Raw genomic sequence first — 26,515 nt, forward strand, 5'->3', positions numbered from 1 at the left:
ATTGCTGCAGTCTCCCGGTCGTGTAGATTCACCCTCTACTACATCCGGAAGATCAGGAGAGACCTGTCTGAGCACTCCACCCAGCTGCTAGTCCAAGCACTGGTCCTCTCCAAGTTGGACTACTGTAACTCGCTGCTCGCTGGTCTCCCAGCATGTGCAACCCGCCCTCTTCAGAGGATTCAGAACGCAGCGGCCCGCCTGGTCTACATTCTACCCAGACGCTCCCATGTTACCCCGCTCCTCATCTCTCTCCACTGGCTACCCATCAATGCCTGTATCAGATTCAAGACCCTGGTACTGACCTTCCGAGCAGTGAACGAGACTGCATCCGACTATATTAAGTCCCTCCTGCAGCCTTACACCCCCACCCGTCACCTACGGTCTTCTTCAGACAACCGCCTGGTGGTCCCACCGCTCAAGACCACCCGGTCTCAACACAAGCTCTTCTCCTGCCTGGCCCCCCAATGCTGGAACCAGCTCCCCACCTCCATCAGGGACACTGACTGTCTCCCCACCTTCAAGAAAAGGCTCAAGACGCACTTGTTCCGGAAGTACAACGGCACTTAGGAATGCTTGATTGGACCTGATGTTAGTTTCCTCCAGGATCACAATGACTCTTATTGAGAGACTTGTTGCTCTTGTACAACCCCCATGTGCAACCCACCGTCAAATTTGAACCAACGGAATCCTTAATTATAACAAAGTAAACTTTTGAACTCTTGTACTCGCTGTGAAATATTTTACATTTACATTTACATTTATTCATTTAGCAGACGCTTTTATCCAAAGCGACTTCCAAGAGAGAGCTTACAAAAGAGCATAGGTCACTGATCATAACAACGAGATAGTCCCAAACATTGCAAGTAGCCAAAACATGAAGCATACATTGTGAAAAGCTAAACAAGTGCCAAAGGGAAGACCCATAAGAGCATGCAGTTATACAAGTTACAAATTAAACAACATGAACCACAAAAGTGCAGGACTGTACCTGCAGAAGAACAATCAACAGTAAAATATTTCACAGCGAGTACAAGACTTAACTTCGTTATATCTAACCTAAAAGAGCAACAAGTCACTCAATAAGAGTCATTGTGATCCTGGAGGAAACTAACTAACAAGTCCAGCCAAGCAGCCAAGCAGCCAAGTCCAGCCAAGCATTCTTAAGTGCCGTTGTACTCCCGGAACATTTTACTGTTGATTGTTCTTCTACAGGTACAGTCTTGCACTTTTTTGGGGTTCATGTTGTTTTAATTTGTAACTTGTATAACTGCATGCTCTTATGGGTCTTCCCTTGGCACTTGTTTAGTTGTTCACAATGTATGCTTCATGTTTTGGCTGCTTGCAATGTTTGGGACTACCTCGTTGTTATGATCAGTGACCAATGCTCTTTTGTAAAGCTCTCTTTTGGAAGTCGCTTTGGATAAAAGTGTCTGCTAAATGCATAAATGTAAATGTAAACATTGTGTTGTAACACAATGTAACAATGTAACATAGTGCAAATTGCAATATGGCAAAGATTTAAGATTCCTATGTTGAATGTATGCACCTTCCTGCCAAATTAAATTCCTTGTCTGTGCAAACTTTTATGGCGATTAAAACCCTTTCAGATTTTGATTCTGACAAGTAACAGCCTTAAATTGCTCTCTGGGACTGTTGGACATGGAAAAACCTTGTACTAAGCTGGTGTTGATTTCAGGTTTCCCCTTTTTATTTTTGCGAGTTTCACTTTTTTACCACTAAGTGTCACTGTTAGCAAACAAAAAGTTGAGGAACCATACCTGTGAGAGGAGATATTTTCAGTGTAAGTCTGTATGGCTGTCAAGCTTTGTCTGTTTTGTTAATGTGTTGTGTATAGATATGAGTGTGCGTGAATGTAAAGTGTGTAGCTTGTGTGTGTGGAGGAACATACCTGTTTGTGCTAAGATGAGGTCCTGAGTAGGAAGTTTGTGCTAAGGTGAGGTCCTGAGTAGAAAGTTTGTCAGAACATGCTGTGTGACATGGTATGTTCATAATTACAGAGAGCAGTGAGTTTTGCAACTGAACAAAAACATACAGAAACAACTTCCAACATATACATTTACACACACAGATGTCCACCAACACACACACACACACACACAGAAATACACGCACAGCATTTACAAGTATCATCTTCCCTTGCATAGGATGAAGACAGATAGGCAGACAGACATACCTCCTGTAAGAAAGCCCGAGGGTGAAGGTGATTGAGAAACTCCACTACCTCAGTGATATCATTTGTTTACCTTTATTTTGTTGTAGTGGTAGGAGAGAAGGGGTGTAGAAGAGAGCAACAGTGAAAGAGGATAAAAAAGTAAGACTGATAAAAATGTATTTTAAGCAATAAATAAGATTGAATACAATTAGAAAATGATTTTGATGTCTTAATAAGTAAATGTATTAATTCTTAATACTAGTGTCATGCCTTCCTTGTAACCATATGCAATTCCTGATCTCACTTAAGCTGTCCTTTATCCAGTCACTACTATTATATTATATCATAATTATATAATTATAATTATATAATTATATCATCCTGCAAGCAGTTTGTCCTGCAATCACCTCCATTTCTCCTTCCAATCAACAACTCTCCATTGGTCCAAAGTGCTCACACATATCTGCTGTAATTAGACAATCACTTGCACATGTGGATCAATATGCCTTTTAACCATTCAACCCTAAACTCACCCCTCCCCACTCCCCTTTTGTCCTATTTCCTCCCCCCTGTGTTTCTCAATCCCTTATTTTCCCTGATTTACACTTATTGCTACCCTCATGGTGCCCCCTTCTCCCTCTCCTTCTATATCTGATTGAATTACCATAAGTGCAGTCCTATGGCAAAATATGCCAGGTTGTTCTGATTAAGACAGTCTTTGTTAGACCAGAACTTTCCACATGATCGTACAGAGTTGTGGGAGGGGTGTACAACTGGGGAGAAAAGTTGTGGAGAAAAAGATAGAGAAGGATGTATACTTTGTAGACATTGAAAAATAACGATGGATTTAGTGAGGGTGGTAATGTGTAGTGAGCAGTGTGTGGGCATGTAGAGGGGGAGGGAAGCAGAAAGAAGAAGAAGGGAGGTGGAGTAAGACAGTAATAGTAGTTGACAGAGGTGGGTTCACTTCAGGTTCATTGTGACATCATGGTTGATTTTTTAGGGAGTTTATATAGGAAAACTTTTCACCTCTCATTGGACACACATGTAGTGGAATATGCAGTTATTTTTCTCTCCCTTTAGCTGTAACTCCCTCTATTACTTGCATTCATGCACACACATGCACACATACACACTGCTGGAACCATACACATAGGCAAAGAGTCAAATCAATTTGTGGAAAAGGTGTACTTGAAATAAAAATTATATATTTTTTGTGAATTTTAATTGTATTGTGTGCATGAGTGAGTGGACTGTATCTTTTTGTCTTCATATGTGTTAAAGTGGCACAGTGTTCGAGGGCAATGGAATGAATGAGCTCCTTTGTCTCCAACGAAGTCTCCAACCTTCTGTCACTGGGACGGTCCTTCATGTATTTGTTTTTGTCTTCATATGGAAGGGAGATATAGAGGGATGGAGGTGGGGAGGATGAGAGAGATTCATACATGGGTTTGTGGAGGGTTGTGCTGTGTTTTTATTTGTTTGTGTTTTTCAGTTCTTGTGCCCTGCTGTTGGAATACTAGAGTAACATCGTATGTCGTGAGTGTGTGTGCTTGTTATTGTATACCAGACTTTTTTGCGACACACAGTCTGTGTCTGGGTGGAATAGGTGGGGGTTGGTGAGGATTGTGACCTCTGTGGGCAGATATCTGTGTGTGTGAGAGAGTATGTATGTGTGTGTTTGTGTGCATACTCATGCCTGTCGTCCTCGGCATGCCTCACCGTGTGCCACAGAGCTTCACATGACATCAATCTGGGAGCAGTGGGATAGTGATCTCATTACCAACAGCCTGCTGCTGATTAAAACCTGCCGTCTACACCCCTCCTTCTCCACCCCTTCTTTTCTTCTTTTGCCTCTCTACTCCCTCCCTCTCTTTCTATTCCCTCCTTGCATCCCTCCTCCTCTCTCCAGCCCTAGGCTCACACCATCCCTCCTCCTCTCTCCAGCCCTAGGCTCACACCATCCCTCCTCCTCTCTCCAGCCCTAGGCTCACACCATTCTGCGGTTTCTCCACTGCTGGTTTCCAAAAGGGGCCCCTTTTCTAGTTCTCCAGAAAGTCACTTATGCACTCCCATTCTTTATGCTCTCTTCTACATCTTTCTCCAGTTCCAGTATGTCTCCAAATGTTTTATGTGGTTCTCGTTTGTAATTTTTACCTTTAAAAAACCTCACTAACAGCAAATGTCCTCTTCTTGGCCCCTACCATTATATAGACTAACAGAATGAACAGCATATAATTTCCCTCATGGATGTGACCATAGACCCTTATCCATTGGATCCATCTTGGTAATTACGACACAACAGGGGCCGTTTGTGGCAAGGGGAGGGGGTGGGGTGAATCTGTCAGATAGTTGTGAATAGTAGAGTGAAGGGTGGGGGTGTTAGAACCACTGTCAGACCATAAATCTGCTCTCCCTTCTCCTCACACACTCCACTGACACTGAAACACAAACACCACTAACCTTTAACCTCTCAGATGCTACTGCTGAATAGAGGATACAGTATGATACCCACAGACACACACTCACACACACACACACACATCTTACACAAAGCCTCACACACACACATATGCATACTGAATAGACTGGAGACCAGCCGGAAGTGTACTCTGTACTCGCTGTACTGGTAATGTGGTCGTCTGTTGGCCTTTAGACGACTGCTCTACATGGGACACAAGCTGTCTGGCTCTTGTCAAACAGTAGGAGACTGGGGTTCAGCTCTTTCATCTACAGAAGCGTGTATAGACAGGCCGAAGGGCAGGCAGACAGGCAGACAGGAAAAAAGACAGGTACAGTATGCCATGGGCCTGATCTGATTCATTACAGCTCCATCAAATGCTTCCTTCCCAGAAAACCACAGCGCACATTTGCGTAGGAAAATAGACGAGGAACAGAGCAGGCTTCAGCTACAGAACAGAGAGCTGGAGAGAAAGGCCCTTTTGTCTCTGAGAAAGATTTCAGATCAGGGTATTACATAAGTTGCTGTTTTGCTGATTCCCATACAAGCAGACATTTTACAACTTTCTGAAACGCATGTCTGAGTCTGTAGAGGTGCAATAATATATCTCCCATAAAGCATTTGTTATGTGTATGTGTGTGCGTGTGTTTATATTTGTGTGTAAGGGCACATGTGTGCATACTGAGACACACATGTTGTGTGAAAGGGGATAGCCTGGTGAAGGTGCTGGGGTGCTGAGGGGTGGGGGGGGAGAGGTGAGGGAGTTTAGGGGGTGAGGGAATAGGGCGGTGAGTGTGCTCTGTGACTCACCTCCAAATAGTAATTAGACTGTTGTATCAGTTTATGAAACTCAGAGACCTTGGTTTGGGTGAATAAACCAGTCATTCTGACTACAAGTTCAGTAATTCATATGGATTCTGCATAATGTTATGTATTGTTACTGTTTCAACATTTGTTTTGTGTCAAAACTGTTGGTGAATGCTGATAAGTCAACATTTCAGCTCACTCCAACTGGAAGAAGATGATGCATGAGCTTAATATGGAAACAGTCAAGGAAAAAAAACAAAATGCTCACCAGTATAGAACTGAGAGTAAAAGGAAGAGACAAAGAAAGAGAGAGGGTGAAGGAAAGAGAGGGGGTGGGCAGAGAGCTGAAACCTTAGCTTTCTGGACCCTATTTTCCGTTCCTTCAGGCATTCTGTGGCTGGTAAAAAATGTGCTGTATATTTGAAGTGTTGGATCACGTGACAAAGGCAGGGTTTGTGAATCAAAGTGTATAATGATTTCAGTGGAAGAGAGAAAGAGAGAGAGAGAGAAATAGGGTGGCGATAGAGAGAGACACTGAGTGAGAGAACGACAGAGTAAAGGAGTTAGAGACGGAAAAAAGAGGGAGGGAGGCGGAATGCAACAGGCTGCGCTTTATCTTCGCAGTGAGAGGGACTTCTGACTGACGAACAGAACACTACTACACTTCTCCTCTCTTCATCTCTCCATTGAATCTTACTCCAGCTGTTTACCAGAGCCACTGCAAATCTGGTGAGTTCGTTTTCTCTAACTTTTCAGGAGAAACTGTGTATCTTTCCACTGTTTTCTTTTAACTCTGTTTTCGCGTAGACAGAGAAAGACAGAGGAGTTTAAGAAAGGACATGTCAGAGCAGGAGTGTGGTGGTGTTGGTGTGTGTGTGTGCAGGGATAGAACAGGAACTGAGTGTTGGTGTGTGTTTGAGGAGGACTAGGATAGCACGAGTGGAGTTTGAGTTTCCTGAGGACAGCTTTAATTGGTAACAGAGATTTAGAAAGAGAGACAGAGACAGAAAAAAGCAACCTGAACCAACCTGATCAGCAATGGTTAGAAAAGAAAAGTGCACTTTACATCCATTTGTTTTCTTTGGGATCTACACCTTTCAGATCAGACACAAATATTTTGAACCCCAAACGATGTATTTGGAAGGTTAATGTGTATGCAAAATCCTATTCAAGTAAAGTGTTTTATAATGGACAGATGCATTTTCAAGTCTTTTAGATAGATGCCCTAATATCAGTTTTTCTTGTTATGTAGTTTCTGGACAGTGCTGACATATGTCGTTCCAACTCTATTAGTTACAGAATGTTTTGGGGTTTGGAGTGCTTTGTCTATGTGTCTGTCCTAACTGATCCAGACAGCTAGAGTGTGTGTTGGTAGAGAAATATTCAGCAGTGATGTACATGGCCATACTGTAGATACTGAACCAATCACCACATAGATTGAACTCAGACACCAGAGCAACAAAGCAACTGCTGGTGCCCTCAGGGCACACTTGTCCTAAAAAGAGCTGTCTGTCTTGATGGATGGCCTCAACAGACATGCAAATGTATGGAGTGGCCCAGGTAGCTGAGAATGCACACACACACTCATCTCCACTGAAGGCTGTGGAAACAGGCCACCACAGCACAGTTACACAAGTGGCATGAAAACGTGAAAACAAGTTGCTTTGAATATTGCAATAAGTAGTTGAATGTGATTTATTGTCACTTCCTCACACAAAGTGTATATGTGTGTGTATCTGTGTTAGTCTGTGTGTATTTGTGTCTGTGTCTGTGTCTGTGTCTGTGTGTGTGTGTGTGTGTGTGTGTGTGAGAGAGAGAGACAGAGAGAGAGAGAAAGAGAGATAGAGAGAGAGAGAGAGAGAGAGAGAGAGAGAGAGAGAGAGAGAGAGTGAGAGAGAGAGAGAGAGAGAGAGAGAGAGAGAGAGAGAGAGAGTGCGAGAGCGCGAGAGAGTTAACTAGTTTTTAGTAGTTTTTAGTAGAATTACTTTGTTCAGCTATAAACAACACATTTACACAGTACATAATAGTACATCTTACAAAGGAAAAATAATGCTGTATAATTTTCAGTTGTAAAGGAGGAACCATGGCAGCTGTATCCAAACAGTTTCTTTGTACAGCTATGTGAGTGCGACTGAACAGAGCATGTCTGGATCCCAGGGATGGATGGATGGAGTTGTGTAGGTGTTTGCTGTAACACCCTGTTGTTCTTCTCTATGGTATTTCTATCCTGACTCGTGCTAATGTAGCAGTCAACCGACAAATCTATTCCAGATTTATTTTCCTAATGTCCGATGGAATGTTAGTCACCACATCCAGTAACTATCATGGTACTGGGGTGAGGAAGGAGAGGAGAAGGAGGGAGAAATTCTTCACAAACAGTACAAACGTGTATGTGCAAACACATCTGCACACACACACACACACACATACTCACACACATACGTACAAACAGGATGTGATCAGTGTGTTACTTACAGCACATTTGGAGAGGAAGCTCACAGGGTGGCTGGAGAGGTCCTAACTATACTTTAGTCCTGCTCATGCAGCACCATGACTCTGTGTCACAAGTGTTTCTGCAGTCAGGCTGTCTGTCAATGCTAGAGGGCCTGAGCTAGTGGTTTGGAAGGAAGTGAGTTCATAATTTCTAAGCTGTGTGTCTGTAAGAAAGGTAAATGACATGCCATTTTTTCATGTGTTAGTTTCGGCATCTATTGTGTGTGTTAGTGGGTGTGAAGGAACATACAAACAGATCAGGCTTGAAGATAAAAATGACAAGAGATCTTTTCAATGTATACAGACTGAAAATGTCTGGTGTGTCATTTAATAGACCAATTTAGCCTTCAGAGCACTCAATCTCACAGACCACATTTTGCAAACACAAATAGTTAACATTTCAGTATCTGTAATTTAAAGAATGATTTGTGTCATTAATCTCTCACACACAGTCACACACACACACACACACACACACACACACACACACACACACACACACACACACACACACAAACACACACAGTCACATAGACCATGCATGATGTTGTTCACTATCGATACTGTGTGTTTGTATGAATGTAATAGCTACATACTGTATGTTTGAGAATGTAAAATAACACATATTTCATGGGGCGTATGAAGTGTGCATGGAGTGCCCTACCAGCTAAGTCCTTTAATTGCATTGCAATCTATAATCTCTGTGTCTTCCTTCTCTTTTCAAGAATGACAGCCCCTCAGGCTGAGAATGTTGTCTGGCTCCTCTCTTGCTCTCTTTCACTGTCTCCACTCATCTGTCAGCACAAAGCATTTCTCATCACCTTTCTCTCTCTCTCTCTCTCTCTCTCTCTCTCTCTCTCTCTCTCTCTCTCTCTCTCTCTCTCTCTCTCTCTCTCTCTCTCTCTCTCTCTCTCTCTCTCTCCACACATATATGTCTGCCTAACATAAATCATTAAATACTAAACTCAGCTGTGAGTGGATATAGATAAGCCCTATAGGCTAGTTCTCCATAGTGGTAGGTTTACAGTAATGATTAAAAATATATTCATTTGCCATAAAATGTGTTTAGGTGTTTAGGTATTGTTTCCGTCTAGAAAGCAATTTTTTTTTTATGGAATGATGATGTATCGTCCATAGCTTTACTTACGTGACATTTACTTTGAAATAAAAAGTGTGTACCTCTGAAGGAGATTTAAAGATGTATTTAGTAGCAGTTTTGCATACCGTACCTGTATCGTAATAAAATAATGTGTCTGGAGAGTAGGCCTAGTCAGTAAGGTCTCAGGCGTGTAAATGACCACCTGGTGCCTGTGCAGATCCTCTCCATGGTGGTTACAGTAATAGTGTCCTCGGGTCTGCCTGACATAAGAGACATCACTCCTTTAAACTCAGCGAGTCACTTCCAATCCCCTCTGCTGTGGAACGCTACCCTTCACCCCCAAGTGAGAAAAAAGAGAAAGAGCAAGTGAAGGAAAAAGACAGAAAAGTAACAAAAGAGACATTTGAGAGGGTGACTTCAGAACCAGGGGACACACAGAGCCACTTTAGCACAAAGTGAAAAGGTGCTGACCAAATGCTTCAATTAGGATTGACCCTTGACCACCATCCTTAGCCTGGGGCAACAAGTTGAGACCTCAACCACGACCTGCCGACCTCTATGTCAGGCCAAGACGTTGGCTCCACATGACGGAACCATTATGTGGTTGATTCAAACTTTATTATTATTATCATCATTACCATCATCAGAGCTATTACGGCAGCAACTATTATGATAAGCCTTATGATGAATATTATTTGTAAATCACCCTTGAATCATCGCATGAAATGTTTGTTCTAAAATGTATTGACAATACGGAACAGATGCAGTTGTCAATTATTTTCTTTGTCTCTCAATGATTTCTGCCAGTTCTCAAACTGGTAGACATGTGTGTCATTATTTTAGAAGTAAACGTTAGCTTTCCAAATAGCTGTTTAGCTGCATTATTTAAGGACCTTGTTTCTGGTACAGCTGGAACTGGCAAAGGGAAGCAGTAATGGTGAACATGCCAGTGGGATGTCAAATAAAATAATGAACAGTCTAATGACTCAAATTGAATGCATGAACGTGCATTTCAGTGAGAAAAAAGTTATTGTATTTTTCAATAGTTCAGTTTAGCTCACTTTAGTACAGTAAATACATGGCTGTACAAATTACACTCACTAGACGGGTCATAAATTGTATCCAAATATACCGGGTAATAAAGAAAATATATATTCATATTCATGCCAATTTTAATTATGCAGCCAACGACATAATAGCTATCATAAATTAAGGTTATTGTTTGCGCGAATCGACCACAATCGTAAAAATGTTTTTGTGCCTCAAGAAGGCGGAGAATGGCTTAGGGGTTGCAAAGCCAACTATATTTTGACTCCTCATAATTACTGAGATATATCTCAGCTTCAAGTCAAATACTTAAGCCTTTATTTGTCAGATGAGAGAGTCAAATGAAATTGTTTGTAAGTTATATATACAGTACACTTGTGTGTCTATCAGTGAGGAAGTGGCAGTGTTGATATTATTTTAGAGTGAATTCACATCCTCTGGTTGGTGGTTAATACCCTCATAGAACGCCCTGATTTATGTTCTATGTTCCATTACTACTGTAATTATACCTGGTGAGGTCATGTTTTTCCAGACTTGAGGAATATTTTTTTTTCGCCCTAACTTATTTAAATGTCTGGCCAGGCTGCCCTAGGTGTCACCCAATTGCAAAACAGCACTCACAGTAGTTTCCAAGGTATATGTGTATTTCCTTTGACAGCTACCTTCTCCCCCTTGTCAGTCCTTTAGGTCAAGTATACTGTTTGACCCTCCACTGACTCAACTTCTGCTCTGCCAAAAGACTCACAGTAGAGACACGCCACTAGAAAAACACAGTAGAGACACGCCAGTACTGAAACACCAGTAGAGAAACACCAGTAGAGATGCACAGCATTAAAGAGACAACAGTAGAAACACCATTAGAAAGACACACCAATAGAGACACACACCAGTAGAGAGACACACCAGCAGAGTTCCCTTTAAATCTCATTATGTTACTCGGAATCTCAGTCCTTCCTTGTATGACTGGTTTATCTGCCAAGTATTTGCAAATCATGGCATGCGGGAAAGCTGATTTGTGTTTTTGGCTACCCGCACATATCCAATGTTTTGCATCTTACGTTTATTAGATGTTGTTCTGTCAATTATTTCCATGTTTGTGGGCTGAGATTGTTGAAGTTTAGCTGCTTGGATTACATATTTGAACCCCCCCAAAATAAAAAAATGAACATCTATTGTTTCTGTAAAATCTTTCATTAAACTAGAGTGAAAATAGAAAGTAGTGTCTGCCAAGAAAGAAATGATTGAATACCTAATTAAAGAACAGGCTTCACAGTCCGACTAGAGTGGTCTGGCCCGGGTCATACAGTTCTCTGTTTATGAGTTTGATTAAAGCTCTCCCTACATGCCCACCTCCATAATGACCTGTTGTGTGTGCGCGTGTGCATGTGTATGTGTGATGTGAGCTGGGTTTCAGAATTAATTAGAAGCACATTAAACCACCATCCATATTACACAGTGGATTACGTTTCCCACATAAAAGCTGGATACTTAACACTCACAGAGGAAAGTGTACAGTCAACATCACTAATAAGCAAAGTATTTGCTTCAACCCTATTGGTTAAGCTAAATCTATCCATGACATGACAAGCAGGTGCTGTGCCACAATGGTGTTTAAATGCTTTTCAGTTTGTAAAACAAATGAAAATATTATTTGGTGCTGATGAAGTCACAAATGACACTAAAAGTCATAGACAGCAGCCATTGCTGAACATGCGTGCCCACTATTCTTGATCTAGTCTTCATGTATGTAATTTTTATTTTTTTTAAGATCACTTTCTATGAGAAAATTGTCGGTGACGGTACAGTGTAGTGTTACAATATTAAGTGTCAGTCAAGTCTTCTTTTAGAGGGCTTGGTGGTAAAGAGCCAGAGGATTGGAAAGTCCCCTGACTGTAACACATGCACCAAAGCTGTTTTTAATTCTCTTTCACTGGGAAAAGGGAGCGTTGGTCAACTGTGTGCCCTTGGGCATTGTGTATGTGTATATATGTGTGTCTGTGTGCAAGGGGGTGGCTCAGGCAGTGGCACGTTGAGTCAGGTCGGGACCTGGGGCGATGGTAGGGGATGAGATCACTGAACACACCAACACACTAGTATCCTGACTCTGGAGCAGGCCTGTGTGTGTGTGTCTCAGCAGGACCAGACGGCCCAGTCTGACCCTACCCAGCCAGGCCTCATAAAGGCAACATTGAGGCCCGAAGGCCCAAAGACACAGCACTGCTTTTGTTGCCTTGCCCAAGGTGTGTTTCAGCTGGAGGGAGGGAGATGGATGGAGAGAAAGAGAGAACGAGAGAGAAAGAGAGAGAGAGCGAGAGAGAGAGGCAGACCAAACTGGTGTGACTCATTAGAGAAAAGAAACAGTTCCTTGGCTCGGACGCTCATTATTTTGTGGGTTTATTGGGGGAAATAAAACAGTTTTTTTAATGCACGTTTTTAGCTGCCACTCCATTTCTGCTCCCCCATCCCTCCCTCCATACTTCTCTACCACAGTCCCTTCTTTCTGTCATTAATCCAGCTTCCAATATGGGACTAATTAACACTGCTCACCTCTTACATAGTAAAGACTCTCTGTCCTCCAGATGCCTGAAACTACCTCAAGCCTTACACATGTTCTTGTCTATTTTCCTAAATGTTTTCCACCTTCTCTCACTCTCAACAGTTTCTCCCTTTTCTTCACGCTTTTCTTTCTTTTCGACCTCTGGATTTCACAGTAAAGACTTTAGTCTCAGAGCATGGTTCCTGGAGTAGCCCAGTGCTGGTGAAGCAGTACTGAAGCAGCCAAAGCGTCCGCAGTGTCTCCCCAGCAGATTGCTGGATTCTGTCAGCTATGCACATTACAGCATTTACCTTTGCAGATCAATAATAGACTTTATCGAGATAATGAAAGTTTTGCAAAACCCATGTGAGAAAGCAAAAGCAAAACCACAGCAGCCCATGAATGGTGGGGTCATGGATAGGCCTGATGATTCTGGCTGTGTAAGACGAGACACAATGAGGGACCATATGAGGCTAGCAACTGATGACAAGTCTGGACACAGAGGGCTGCAGTTGGCTGATTATGGACATGGGAGTAAGAGGGAAGACATGGAGGGGAAGGAGTATCTATGTCAGCAGTGGACCTTAAAGATGGGAGAGTATGAGGTGTCAGTTCGTGTAGAGTTTAAATGGTATTGCTTATACTGTATGTTGCTTTGCTGTGATTGTGGCAAATGGTCTCTTCATTCGTCTGTAAATGGCAGGGCTAGCTGTGTGTGTGTGTGTGTGTCTGTGTGTGTGTGTTGGAAGGGTAGGGTATGGCTATAGTGTGCTCTAATATAGGGGGCATAATGTATGTGAGTGTGTGGTGTGTGTGGAGTGTCTGTCCTTGCCAGGCCTAGCCGGCCTCACATGTGGAACAGTTTACGGGAATGGAACTCTAAATTAGCGGTGGTCTAAGGCAGCCCGCTGCAGTAGGCTGTAATTAACTGGCTCTGTGAACGAGACACACATGAAGGCTGGTACAACAGTGTGTGTATGTGTACGGTACACTCTGTTGCGTATTACGTCTGATTCACAGTATTACTTCTTTTTACGGATTGTACGTAACTTTTCAATGTAGTTCCATGTAGTTCAAAATGTCTGCAGGTCGGTTTTATCACTTCTTACTAATACGGGCGTAAAAGTTGAGAGAAACTTTTGATAGAGAACGTTGAGAGAAGCATTTGACCAATCAGACACCTCCACAACTCCTGGAGAGTAGCCCATCAGTATGTTGTGCAAAACTTTGCAGCACGCCCACTCTTTGCAGAAAGATGTGTTACAATATGTAATTGTATAAACCAGGCGTTAGGGTGTGTGTGTTTAGGCCCCTGTCTTTGGCACACTGTATGCCAACCTTACAGTACAACCTCTGTGGTGCCCTCCTGTGTGTGAAGCAGGTCACTGCACACTGTATGTGTTGTGTGTGTATGAAAGAATGTATTGGCCTGTACTGTATGTCTGTACGTATGTATTTCCACTGAAGATGTTGGTTCATGGACGCTTTCTTTTCTTGTTATGAGAGTGCACTGTGAGTTCCCTAACCCACCGTGTTCACCCGTCAGTCTCCATTACCATCTCTCTCTCTCTCTCTTCTCTCTCCTCTCTCTCTCTCTCTCTCTCTCTCTCTCTTTTCTCTCTCTCCTCTCTCTCTCTCTCTCTCTCTCTCTCTCTCTCGTCTCTCTCTCTCTCTCTCTCTCTCTCTCTCTCTCGCTCTCTCTCTCCCTCAGCCTCTTCTTCTTCTGCTCCCTGCTTCCTATGCAGCAGTCGGCCCAAAACAACACTACATATTTGGGCTGCAGTGTATTTACCACAGCTCCACGAGAGAGTCTGACCCCACCCGCACACAAAATCACTGTAGGGGGTTGAACAGTGTGCCAAAAAGACATAGGGAGAGAGTTTGTAAAAGACTCAGAGAGAAAAATATTGAAAAAGATAAGTAGATACTAGTACAGTTTTTTCGTTTTTTACAGTAATACATATGATGGTATAGACAGGGTTGTTGATGAAGGGTTCCAAAGGGTTGAGTGTGCCAGTATTTTGGCTGCAGTTCACTGGATGGGTGGGTGGGCAGGCTGGCCACAGTGTCAGGTTGGCATAGGGAACATAGAGACCTTTATAGTACAGTTCTGCTGATTTAAGTCATATGGCATCGGCTGCAATCATTGCACTGTTTGGAAGACTTTCAAAAAGTGACAGAAATGTTTGTGTTCATCTCGCTCTCTGTGTTACTTTCTACTATCTCTGTCTCACATTCTACTTTTCCTTTCTATACACCTCTGTTTGAAGCAACACATTAATACGACTTTACAGAATGAATTTCCATTTTGGTGCAAACTTCTGATGTCGTGAACAGTGATTCCGGACTGTGCTGTTGTGTTGTGTGATGAGCAGATGTTGGTTCTAACCCCTCGCCATTGTTTCTGCCCACAGTGTCTGCACCTGAGGCTGCCTGGTCTAGTTCTGGTCTCCCATCAGCCGGTGTCTGTACAGTTCAGCCTCCCTTTCCCATCATCCAGTGCTGCTCCACAGCCTCCTCCAAGCCCAGGCCCCAGGCCCCAGGCCCCAGGGACCATCCAGGAGCCCCAGTGCCTGAGCGGAGCTGAGGGACCCTGATCTCAGAGCACACAGGAGACCCCACATAGAGTGAGAGTGTTTGTGCGGGAAAAGAGATCAACACATCTCTCCGCCCATTGTAGTGTCCTGCTCTACTTCTCCATCTTGTGGTTACACATCTGCCCACAACTCCATGGCGACCAACAGGGAACGGCAGGTGGGGCATATGACTGGCTTCTCACCTGCCGTCTACCCCTTTGCCTTCAACTCCATGCGAAGCCACTCACCCTTTGACCTGCTTGCCAACAGCAGCCTATTTGGCCGCTTTGGGGCAGACCTTCCCAAAGAGATGGCGGCACTGTGTAAGTTCACAACCTTGTTGTTCATTATTAGTACTGTGTATATGAATTGAATTCTCACAAACACTGTTTCGAAAACGTACATATTCTATAGACAGGCACACAGACATAGGGAGAGAGAGAGAGAGAGAGAGAGAGAGAGAGAGAGAGAGAGAGAGAGAGAGAGAGAGAGGAGAGAGAGAGAGAGAGAGAGAGAGAGAGAGAGAGAGAGAGAGAGAGAGAGAGAGAGAGAGAGAGAGAGAGAGAGAGAGAGAGAGAGAGAGAGAGAGATGCAGGAAGAGACAGAGCCCTTCTGAAGTGGCATGGCCCCTGCAGGAAAGTGAGGTTTTTCCATGTGTTACAGCAGGCAGTTGGCAGCGAGCAGACCAGCCTGGCCTCCTCCTGGTCTGGACCAGCAGCGGCCAGAACAAAGCTTTCATTATGAGCTGGCACCGCTAGCAGAGGTGAACCTAATTATATCATGAAAAATGACATACAGTGATAACGAAAGAGAGAGGGGAGAAAGAGAGAGAGACAGAGAGACAGAGAGACAGAGAGACAGAGAGACAGAGAGAGAGAGAGAGCAAGAGAGAGAGCAAGAGAGAGAGAGAGAGAGAGAGAGAGAGAGAGAGAGAGAGAGAGAGAGACAGAGAGAGAAAATAGAGGAAAGATAATTTTGTTTCTTTCTTTTGATTGGTTGAAGTGAGGACCACTCATAGTTTCAGTGTAAGATCACAGGGGGTGCTGTTGTTCTGCAGAAGTTCAGAGGAAGACAGACACACACATACTGACTGTGTTGATTGCAAAATAGCCATGGCCCTGTCATTGCTGTCTCCTCTTTCTCCTGTCTCTCACCACTCCTAAACCATATTCAACAACAAGATGTAAGGAATGAGAGAGCTATGAAAGGAAGATGTACAGTAAATATATATTTGTTGTGGGCCTAGACTGTAATATTGTCGCACGTTTTTTTTTAATTGTCCTCCACCATTGGTATGTTGTTGACGTCACTAGAAACTTTGTTCACCTGTTCACAGATCTGCTGGCTGCATGTTATTCACCCTCTATGTGACTCTTGCATACTGAACATGTCTATTTGTAAAGGACAAGGACTTGAACTGGTCCTTGTCTGGCATGCCAGCCGCTGGTATGTCAATCACCCAGCCCTTCCCTCAATCCCCCAGCCCCTTCCCTCCCTGGGCTGGTCTGATCCAGGGGGGCTTTAAGAAAGACACAGAGACTGCAGACAACACTCCCCTCTAACAAGCAGCATGTGTGTTTGGAATCAGCGTGGATCACTAGAGTCACTGTATCAAGCATTACAAGTATTCACTCTCCCATATCTGCAATACTGGTATCTGTAGCAGAAACACTTGTTGAGCACTGTGTCAGTCAGAGACAAAGTGTGTGTGTGTGTGTGTGTGTGTGTATACGTGTCTGCTCTGAACACTAGGGAGATTATCAGCTCATCCGGGCACAGCAGCTGTTATCTGCTCATCTCAGCCATTATCTAAAGTCTTCAGACCCAACAGTAGGGAGTCCATTAGCGCCACTTAATATGTGATAACATCTCAGCCCGGCCTCCTTGACTGAAGGAGTAAAGAGAGAAAGAGAGAGAGAGAAAGAAAGATAGAAAGAAAGAAAGAGAGAGAGACAGAGAGAGAGAGAGAGACAGAGAGAGACAGAGAGAGAGAGACAGAGAGAGAGAGAGAGAAAGAAAGAAAGAGAGATAGAGAGGGAGGGAGGGAGGGAGGGAGAGAGGGAGAGAGGGAGAGAGGGAGAGAGGGAGAGAGGGAGAGAGGGAGAGAGGGAGATATTAGGCAGTGTTCCCGGTCAGTTAGCCGCCACCAGAGACAATAGCTGTGGTCACACTTGACTAGACCAGAGCCTCTGCCAGCTCATGTGTACACAGTACTGCAGTCAAGAGAAGACTCTGTAGAATCTGCATGGTGATCTTGCTCAATATATGGAAGTAGATAACCATGTGGTAGATGAGATGCCAAAAAAATCCATCGGTACAAACCAAACATGATTACAAATGATCAACCTTGTTTGGAGATATGTTGGAATTACCACAACCTAAAGCTTATAACTGGTGAATTCCTTCCCCAAAAGCCCATATGCTACACACCTGCAAATCTGACAAATCTGAGAAAAGTCATAGAATTATATAGCCCTAACAACCGTAAATGTGTTCTTCAAGGGCAAAAAAACATGTTCTCTAAAGTTCTGAGATTAGACCAGGTGATGAAGAAATAAAACACCAACATCCCAAAGCTGGAAATCTGTTTTTGATCTTAGGTTCAGAGATTTTTGCTTTATTTAGAATGCTTTCAAATCTTGCTGGAAATAAGCTTAATTGTTCTGACATTTTGATTAAAATAATTCAATAAATTGTTGTTGGTTTACATGCAGAACATACATAATCACATACTTTATGAGTCGAGGCATGGCGCATTTAGACACACACAGAAAGCGAGACACTACTATTATACAATCCAGAGGATCTTTCAAGAATTCTGCCTGCCAAAGCCTTATGGAAAATGGAGCATTCAAAATGAATCCAACATTTTGATGGGAGTACTGAAGTCAAGGTTGCTCTATTACTTGAGTGACCCAGCACAAACACCACATTGTGCCTGGTTATTTATTTATATAAAATTGGGATGGAATTTTGGGCCCAGGCCCAGCCCTCAGTACTGTGTGTGTGCATGCGTCTTGTTTGTGTGTGTGTGTGTATCTGTGATACTGTGACTGTCTGTGTGTTTGGGTGGTGGAAAATTCCTGTGTTATTTCGACTAGTTAAATCAGTTTATGGATACATGTGTAAACCTGTTTAATCCAGCAATTTTTTTAGTTTGTGTTGCACGAAGATTTGAAAAACAACGGCAAAACGAGCCCCGGTGTTTCACATCCTATGTGATGACACCAACAGGTGATGAGCAGAAAGTAAACTGTAACAAAAGATTGGCATCTGCCTCTGCCAATAAAATACCCTACCAAAAATATGCCCTACCAAAAATATGCCTGTACACAAGCTGTATTTTGGGTCTACAAACTGCAACCAATAACATGCAGGTGTTTTACATTTTGAGCAAACTTGCGTCAAAGCAATACCATGTACTTACCTCATCAATATATATATAAAATGTATCCATTGAAATGGGGCTGTAGTCATCCATTTTGTTCTACACACCATGTCCTATTTAGTAACTTTGTTGTGTCAAGCCATGATTCGGTTGTATGTGTGTATGTGTGTGTGTGTGTGTGTGTATGTGTGTGTTTGTCCATGTGTTTTAACAGGACAATTGGTCAGAATACACACCACACTAGAAGGACATTTTGAATTAACAGGACAGGAGCAGTGTCCTGCTAATTTCGACAAAATTCTAAAAGTGTAGAATGGTTTCTATTGGTCCATTAACCCTAAAAATGCAAAAAAACCAAGATGTCCGTTTAATACATATAAACATGATTTGTGTGTAAAATCTGTGTATCACCACAGCGCCCCCTACGGCAGGTTGTGTACTAGCAGGACTTCATGAATATGCACACAGCGTCTTATGCTGATTGGTTGTCTGCCGGAAGGTCCTGATAATTACTACACTGTCCTTCCAATTCAAGTCGCTATTTACACAGGGGATGAGTTAGCAATACGATAAAAGCAAAATGTATTATAAACCATGTATCTTGAAATATTGAATGAAATTAACAAAATATTACGTAAGTAAGTTGTTTTCTTCTTCCTGAATAAATCAAACTATGCTCTTTAGAAACGAAAAAGGAATTCTTATTTTGTCATACCCCTCCTCTTCTATCAACGTGGTACAATCCGTCAAGTTTTGCCGCGAAACATTAGTACTTTCTAATTGAACACCTCTCATCCCTGCATGCGTGGAGGACGAGGTAAGACCCATTTAATATTCTTTACACATTTAGGTACATATTGTTATGTAATCTGCTAAAACAATGACTAAAGGTAAATTATGCAGAATGGATTAGGTTACTTGATGTTTGTATGCACCAAAACATCTGATCTATGACAGTTTAGCTAGTTATTAGCAAGTGGCCAGTGACGTACGGTGAGGTTCTTGGCTGGGGAGGCACGTAGGCATACTGACTCTTTCAAAATCAGATTTACAAATATATTTATTCAACAGAGCAGCTGCTTGCACATTGACTAATGGTTATGTTTCATATCCCTAACAAGTAACACTAGCAGGTAGTAGCATTGCTACGAGTATTATGCTAGGTTGCTAGGTAACCGAAGCTAACTAGAGCTAGCTAGCTTCCGTTTTGGAAAAATAACATCTAATATCATTAAATCATATTGTATACTGAAATTACATGTACAAAGGAATGAAAGTACATTAAGAAGTGCGCAGACACACAGGTCCTGTGTAATACTCAACATGTAAGGTGCAGGAATAAGGAGGACTGAGTTTTGAAATTACATGTACAGAGGAATGAAAGTACATTAAGAAGTGCGCAGACACACAGGTCCTGTGTAATACTCAACATGTAAGGTGCAGGAATAAGGAGGACTGAGTACTGTACATGAGAAACAAACTCTCATTCAGTGATTGTTCTTTACATCTCAGATCTCCAAAGAGATGCCATGCCAGGCTGAGGATGTGGACGCATGCGGATCCTTTTCAGGCAACACACTAAAGGTAAGTTTCATCTTTTAAGGCATATTTATTGTCTAAAATAAAGTCATGAGAATGATATTCAGAAGTATTCAGACACACAAGTACGATGTAACCTTTATATGTAAGGTGCAGGAATTTGGAGGATTGAGTTTTGAAATTACATGTACAAAGGAATGAAAGTACATTAAGAAGTGCGCAGACACACAGGTCCTGTGTAATACTCAACATGTAAGGTGCAGGAATAAGGAGGACTGAGTACTGTACATGAGAAACAAACTCTCATTCAGTGATTGTTCTTTACATCTCAGATCTCCAAAGAGATGCCATGCCAGGCTGAGGATGTGGACGCATGCGGATCCTTTTCAGGCAACACACTAAAGGTAAGTTTAATCTTTCTAAGGCTTATTTATTGTCTAAAATAAAGTCATGAGAATGATATTCAGCAGTATTCAGACACACAGGTACGATATAACCTTAATATGTAAGATGCTGGAATTTGGAGGACTGAATTTTGAAATTACATGTACAGAGGAATGAAAGTACATTAAGAAGTGCGCAGACACATAGGTCCTGTGTAATACTCAACATGTAAGGTGCAGGAATAAGGAGGACTGAGTACTGTACATGAGAAACAAACTCTCATTCAGTGATTGTTCTTTACATCTCAGATCTCCAAAGAGATGCCATGCCAGGCTGAGGATGTGGACGCATGCGGATCCTTTTCAGGCAACACACTAGAGGTAAGTTTCATCTTTTAAGGCATATTTATTGTCTAAAATAAAGTCATGAGAATGATATTCAGAAGTATTCAGACACACAAGTACGATGTAACCTTTATATGTAAGGTGCAGGAATTTAGAGGATTGAGTTTTGAAATTACATGTACAAAGGAATGAAAGTACATTAAGAAGTGCGCAGACACACAGGTCCTGTGTAATACTCAACATGTAAGGTGCAGGAATAAGGAGGACTGAGTTTTGAAATTACATGTACAGAGGAATGAAAGTACATTAAGAAGTGCGCAGACACACAGGTCCTGTGTAATACTCAACATGTAAGGTGCAGGAATAAGGAGGACTGAGTACTGTACATGAGAAACAAACTCTCATTCAGTGATTGTTCTTTACATCTCAGATCTCCAAAGAGATGCCATGCCAGGCTGAGGATGTGGACGCATGCGAATCCTTTTCAGGCAACACACTAGAGGTAAGTTTCATCTTTTAAGGCATATTTATTGTCTAAAATAAAGTCATGAGAATGATATTCAGAAGTATTCAGACACACAAGTACGATGTAACCTTTATATGTAAGGTGCAGGAATTTGGAGGATTGAGTTTTGAAATTACATGTACAAAGGAATGAAAGTACATTAAGAAGTGCGCAGACACACAGGTCCTGTGTAATACTCAACATGTAAGGTGCAGGAATAAGGAGGACTGAGTTTTGAAATTACATGTACAGAGGAATGAAAGTACATTAAGAAGTGCGCAGACACGCAGGTCCTGTGTAATACTCAACATGTAAGGTGCAGGAATAAGGAGGACTGAGTACTGTACATGAGAAACAAACTCTCATTCAGTGATTGTTCTTTACATCTCAGATCTCCAAAGAGATGCCATGCCAGGCTGAGGATGTGGACGCATGCGGATCCTTTTCAGGCAACACACTAGAGGTAAGTTTAATCTTTCTAAGGCTTATTTATTGTCTAAAATAAAGTCATGAGAATGATATTCAGCAGTATTCAGACACACAGGTACGATATAACCTTAATATGTAAGATGCTGGAATTTGGAGGACTGAATTTTGAAATTACATGTACAGAGGAATGAAAGTACATTAAGAAGTGCGCAGACACATAGGTCCTGTGTAATACTCAACATGTAAGGTGCAGGAATAAGGAGGACTGAGTACTGTACATGAGAAACAAACTATCATTCAGTGATTGTTCTTTACATCTCAGATCTCCAAAGAGATGCCATGCCAGGCTGAGGATGTGGACGCATGCGGATCCTTTTCAGGCAACACACTAGAGGTAAGTTTCATATTTTAAGGCATATTTATTGTCTAAAATAAAGTCAGGAGAATGATATTCAACAGTATTCAGACACACAGGTACGATGTAACCTTAATATGTAAGGTGCAGGAATTTGGAGGACTGAGATTTGAAATTACATGTACAAAGGAATGAAAGTACATTAAGAAGTGCGCAGACACACAGGTCCTGTGTAATACTCAACATGTAAGGTGCAGGAATAAGGAGGACTGAGTACTGTACATGAGAAACAAACTCTCATTCAGTGATTGTTCTTTACATCTCAGATCTCCAAAGAGATGCCATGCCAGGCTGAGGATGTGGACGCATGCGGATCCTTTTCAGGCAACACACTAGAGGTAAGTTTCATCTTTTAAGGCATATTTATTGTCTAAAATAAAGTCATGAGAATGATATTCAGAAGTATTCAGACACACAAGTACGATGTAACCTTTATATGTAAGGTGCAGGAATTTAAAGGATTGAGTTTTGAAATTACATGTACAAAGGAATGAAAGTACATTAAGAAGTGCGCAGACACACAGGTCCTGTGTAATACTCAACATGTAAGGTGCAGGAATAAGGAGGACTGAGTTTTGAAATTACATGTACAGAGGAATGAAAGTACATTAAGAAGTGCGCAGACACACAGGTCCTGTGTAATACTCAACATGTAAGGTGCAGGAATAAGGAGGACTGAGTACTGTACATGAGAAACAAACTCTCATTCAGTGATTGTTCTTTACATCTCAGATCTCCAAAGAGATGCCATGCCAGGCTGAGGATGTGGACGCATGCGGATCCTTTTCAGGCAACACACTAAAGGTAAGTTTCATCTTTTAAGGCATATTTATTGTCTAAAATAAAGTCAGGAGAATGATATTCAACAGTATTCAGACACACAGGTACGATGTAACCTTAATATGTAAGGTGCAGGAATTTGGAGGACTGAGATTTGAAATTACATGTACAAAGGAATGAAAGTACATTAAGAAGTGCGCAGACACACAGGTCCTGTGTAATACTCAACATGTAAGGTGCAGGAATAAGGAGGACTGAGTACTGTACATGAGAAACAAACTCTCATTCAGTGATTGTTCTTTACATCTCAGATCTCCAAAGAGATGCCATGCCAGGCTGAGGATGTGGACGCATGCGGATCCTTTTCAGGCAACACACTAGAGGTAAGTTTCATCTTTTAAGGCATATTTATTGTCCAAAATAAAGTCATGAGAATGATATTCAGCAGTTATACATTAACTTTATTTAAATCTGAATTCATAAGAATTGCATTCAGCTGTGTATAGATTCACAGGTTTTTTTTTTTTTTTGAGATAGCAATTGAGTGCTCATGCAAACAGACATCCACAGTTGGTTTGCGTTCTACTCGTGGGCCTCTATGAAGTCACATACAAAGATGGCAAAGGGTGCCGTATGCCAATTAGATTTTTCAACGTTTCCTGGTTTATTCTGTGAAAGTCTGCTTTTGTCCAAACTTAACTGCATGTGCCAAATGACACATGCAGTGACATGACATGGCAAAGGTAACTTAAGTTAACCAAACTTTCTCTGTAATACTCATCTTTATTTCTATGTATGTAATGAAGTATATTATATTTTATTACAGGTTGTGCAAGAACTGTTGATGGTCGGGCAACCTGTCGAGGAACCTGCGCCATTATCACAAGGTTAACTCTTATCCTCAGTCTACATGTCACCTTCTTTGATTGCTTTTAGGCTATGAAATAATGCATTGTGGATTCAGACCTTCTTCACTCGTTTCAATGTTGTTGTCACGGCAACAGTTCAGGTAAATGGGAGGCATGTAAGCTAAATTTCAAGTGATGTGAATGTAGATTACAGAAGTAGTAGCTTTAACCGATGACCAGGAAATTATTTTCAATCTAACAATGAACTTTTTGAATACATTACAGTGCAACAAGGAACATATAGGCCTGGCTGCTGCTCTTCAGTACGCACGACAGCAACGACACTGCCTTCAAAATAAAAGCACTTCTAATCATATCATTCATAATGACAAATCAACTTGGAAGCAAATAATGTTCCAGCCTAAGCGCTTTACAGTGAATGTATTTGTTATTTATTATTCATCCATCAGTTGCTTGAGCATCTTGGACTTCACCGTATTTAAGGACCCTACCCTACAACAAATAAATGCTCATCCATTGTTATTTGTCTTTATTTCTTCATTTCAGCACAAAGTCAACACACAGATGCTAAGGGGGAAGAACCCAACAGAAGACTAAAAAAGAAGGACAAAGGGCCCAGCAGAAAAAAGAACACGAAGAAACATTCTGGTAAATGCGAAAACACATACTCAGTCACTAAACACCAAGTTACTTAAGTATAACTGAAGAATGATAAAAATAAATTATCCATACCACCCAAAGGCAATATGATGACCATTCTCTTCTTTCTGCGGGATACTGTTTATACTACTACTACTATTCCTTATTTAAAACATGTTTAAAGTGGAGTTGGTTTTCATTGATTTATTTGTCTTTTTTTCTAGTATCTCTGGAAAGTGCCAGGAGAGCAAAAAAGCATCTTTGGTCTCCCATGGAGGTTGCCGCAGTCATGAGACATTTTGGCCAACACATCAAAAAAGGGAAACTGGCCACTATGATTGAATGCCAGCAATGCAAGAAGGCTGAAAATCTTGCTCTGGCTGGTCGCTCTATCCAAAACATAAGAGATTTTGTAAGGAATCGGGGCGTAACTTTGAAAAGAAAAGAAAATCCTGGATAGATACAACACCCTGCAGCAGAGCTGAAACATATCCAACATCACATCCTACATCACACCCAACATCACATCCAACATCCCATCCATGACATCTAACACCATACAGCTACAGTACATCACATCCAACATCACATCTAACACCATACAGCTACAGTACTTCACATCCAACATCACATCTAACACCATACAGCTACAGTACATCCCATCCAACATCACATCTAACACCACACAGCTACAGTACATCCCATCCAACACCACATCTAACACCACACTGCTACAGTACATCCCATCCAACATCACATCTAACACCACACAGCTACAGTACATCACATCCAACATCACATCTAACACCATACAGCTACAGTACATCACATCCAACATCACATCTAACACCACATCCAACACCAGGCCTGTTGTAACTGGAACACTGTTAGACATGCATTGGTCTAGTAGACATGCATAATTTCATTTTGACATTTATAAATGTTTTCCTTTCTGTTCACAAATACATTTCTGTTGCTCTGATATGTGGTCAAGGCGCTGTAAAATCCAGTTTACTTCTTTCTGTTTAGTCATATTCCATTTATCCATGTTTGGCCTTTTTAATACACATAAACTTCACGTTTGTGTATGTGTATGGCTATGGTCCTGATAAAAAAGTTGGTCCTGGCAATTACTGTTTGTGTCATGGGCGGAGCTAAGTACCTCATTATCTTGTGTCCTCTTAATACAGCATTCCGTCAGGTTCTTGTATCTTGAGTTCTGATGTGTGTATCTAACTTTTGAAGTGAGATTTGTGCTGTATGGCTCAAATAAAATTTTTGAAGATTCACTACATCTTTCTAGCATAAGTGGAAAGAGGTGTCCGTTTAGTGTTGCAAAAAACTGGTTTGAAAAAATTGTCCCTCTAATACATAAGGACCTGTATAGGTGTGTGTGTGTATGTGTGTGTGTGTATTTTAGTAACTTGAACCCAAAGGCGCAGAGGTGGGCTTGTGTGGTGTTCTGTGTGTCTGTCATCACAGACACTCTGTTTCAACACACACACACACACACAAAAAACACACACAAACACACACACACACACACACACACCACTGCCAACTTGTTCTCAAAGGAACTGAAGGCTGCACATTCCAACACAAGCAAATACCAGTGTGCTGCAGCCAAAAGTTTCTAGTCCTGTAATTGCGACCATAATTGTGAGTGGAGCTTACTGATGAACACATAGTGACTTGTACAGATATATGAGGCAGGGCTAGAGGAGCTGCTGTTCTGAGAGAGGGAGGCATTGTTCTACAGTGTGTGCTTGTGTCAAGATGACGACAGGATCAATAGCTAAAGAACCTGATTCTGAAATACCTGGTGAAGAGGCCGAATGTGACTCACTCCTGTTATGGTGTGTGTGTGTTTGGGCGAGAGAGAAAAGCCAGACGAGGAAGAAAAGGGGGAGACCCGAGTAGGTGCTGAGAGAAAGGGAGAGCAAGAAAGCTAGAGAAAGAGAACGAGCCGCCCTTTTCCTGTCCACATTCCCCCTTCGTTTCTGTCTCTCTTTCCTCTGCCCTGGGACAGGG

General features: G+C 42.0%; 1 protein-coding gene and 1 long non-coding RNA gene across 8 annotated transcripts in view; both read left to right on the top strand.

The window, feature by feature from the left end:
* The first annotated feature begins 5,806 nt into the window (after positions 1–5,806).
* LOC124470616 (retinoic acid receptor gamma-A) overlaps positions 5,807–26,515 on the top strand; it is a 35,735-nt gene continuing 15,026 nt past the window's right edge. The window contains exons 1-2 of one of the 3 annotated variants that reach the window (XM_047024546.1): positions 5,807–6,170; positions 15,031–15,515. In XM_047024546.1, coding sequence (XP_046880502.1) covers positions 15,347–15,515 — 169 coding nt within the window. In that variant the 5' untranslated portion in view covers positions 5,807–6,170; positions 15,031–15,346. The remainder of the gene's footprint in view (positions 6,171–15,030; positions 15,516–26,515) is intronic. The other 2 variants (XM_047024547.1, XM_047024549.1) reach the window with 2 other exon arrangements.
* On the top strand, positions 20,835–25,773 carry LOC124470618. Of its 5 annotated transcripts, none has more exons than XR_006956440.1 (4): positions 20,835–20,883; positions 23,803–23,863; positions 24,392–24,493; positions 24,709–25,773. It is a non-coding gene; the product is annotated as an uncharacterized LOC124470618 (long non-coding RNA). The 5 variants fall into 5 exon arrangements; XR_006956441.1 differs by having other exon boundaries at positions 20,840–20,883; positions 23,803–24,265; XR_006956439.1 differs by having other exon boundaries at positions 20,840–20,883; positions 24,110–24,493.

Source organism: Hypomesus transpacificus, chromosome 9 (genome assembly GCF_021917145.1).
Source record: "Hypomesus transpacificus isolate Combined female chromosome 9, fHypTra1, whole genome shotgun sequence".
NCBI lineage: Eukaryota > Metazoa > Chordata > Actinopteri > Osmeriformes > Osmeridae > Hypomesus > Hypomesus transpacificus.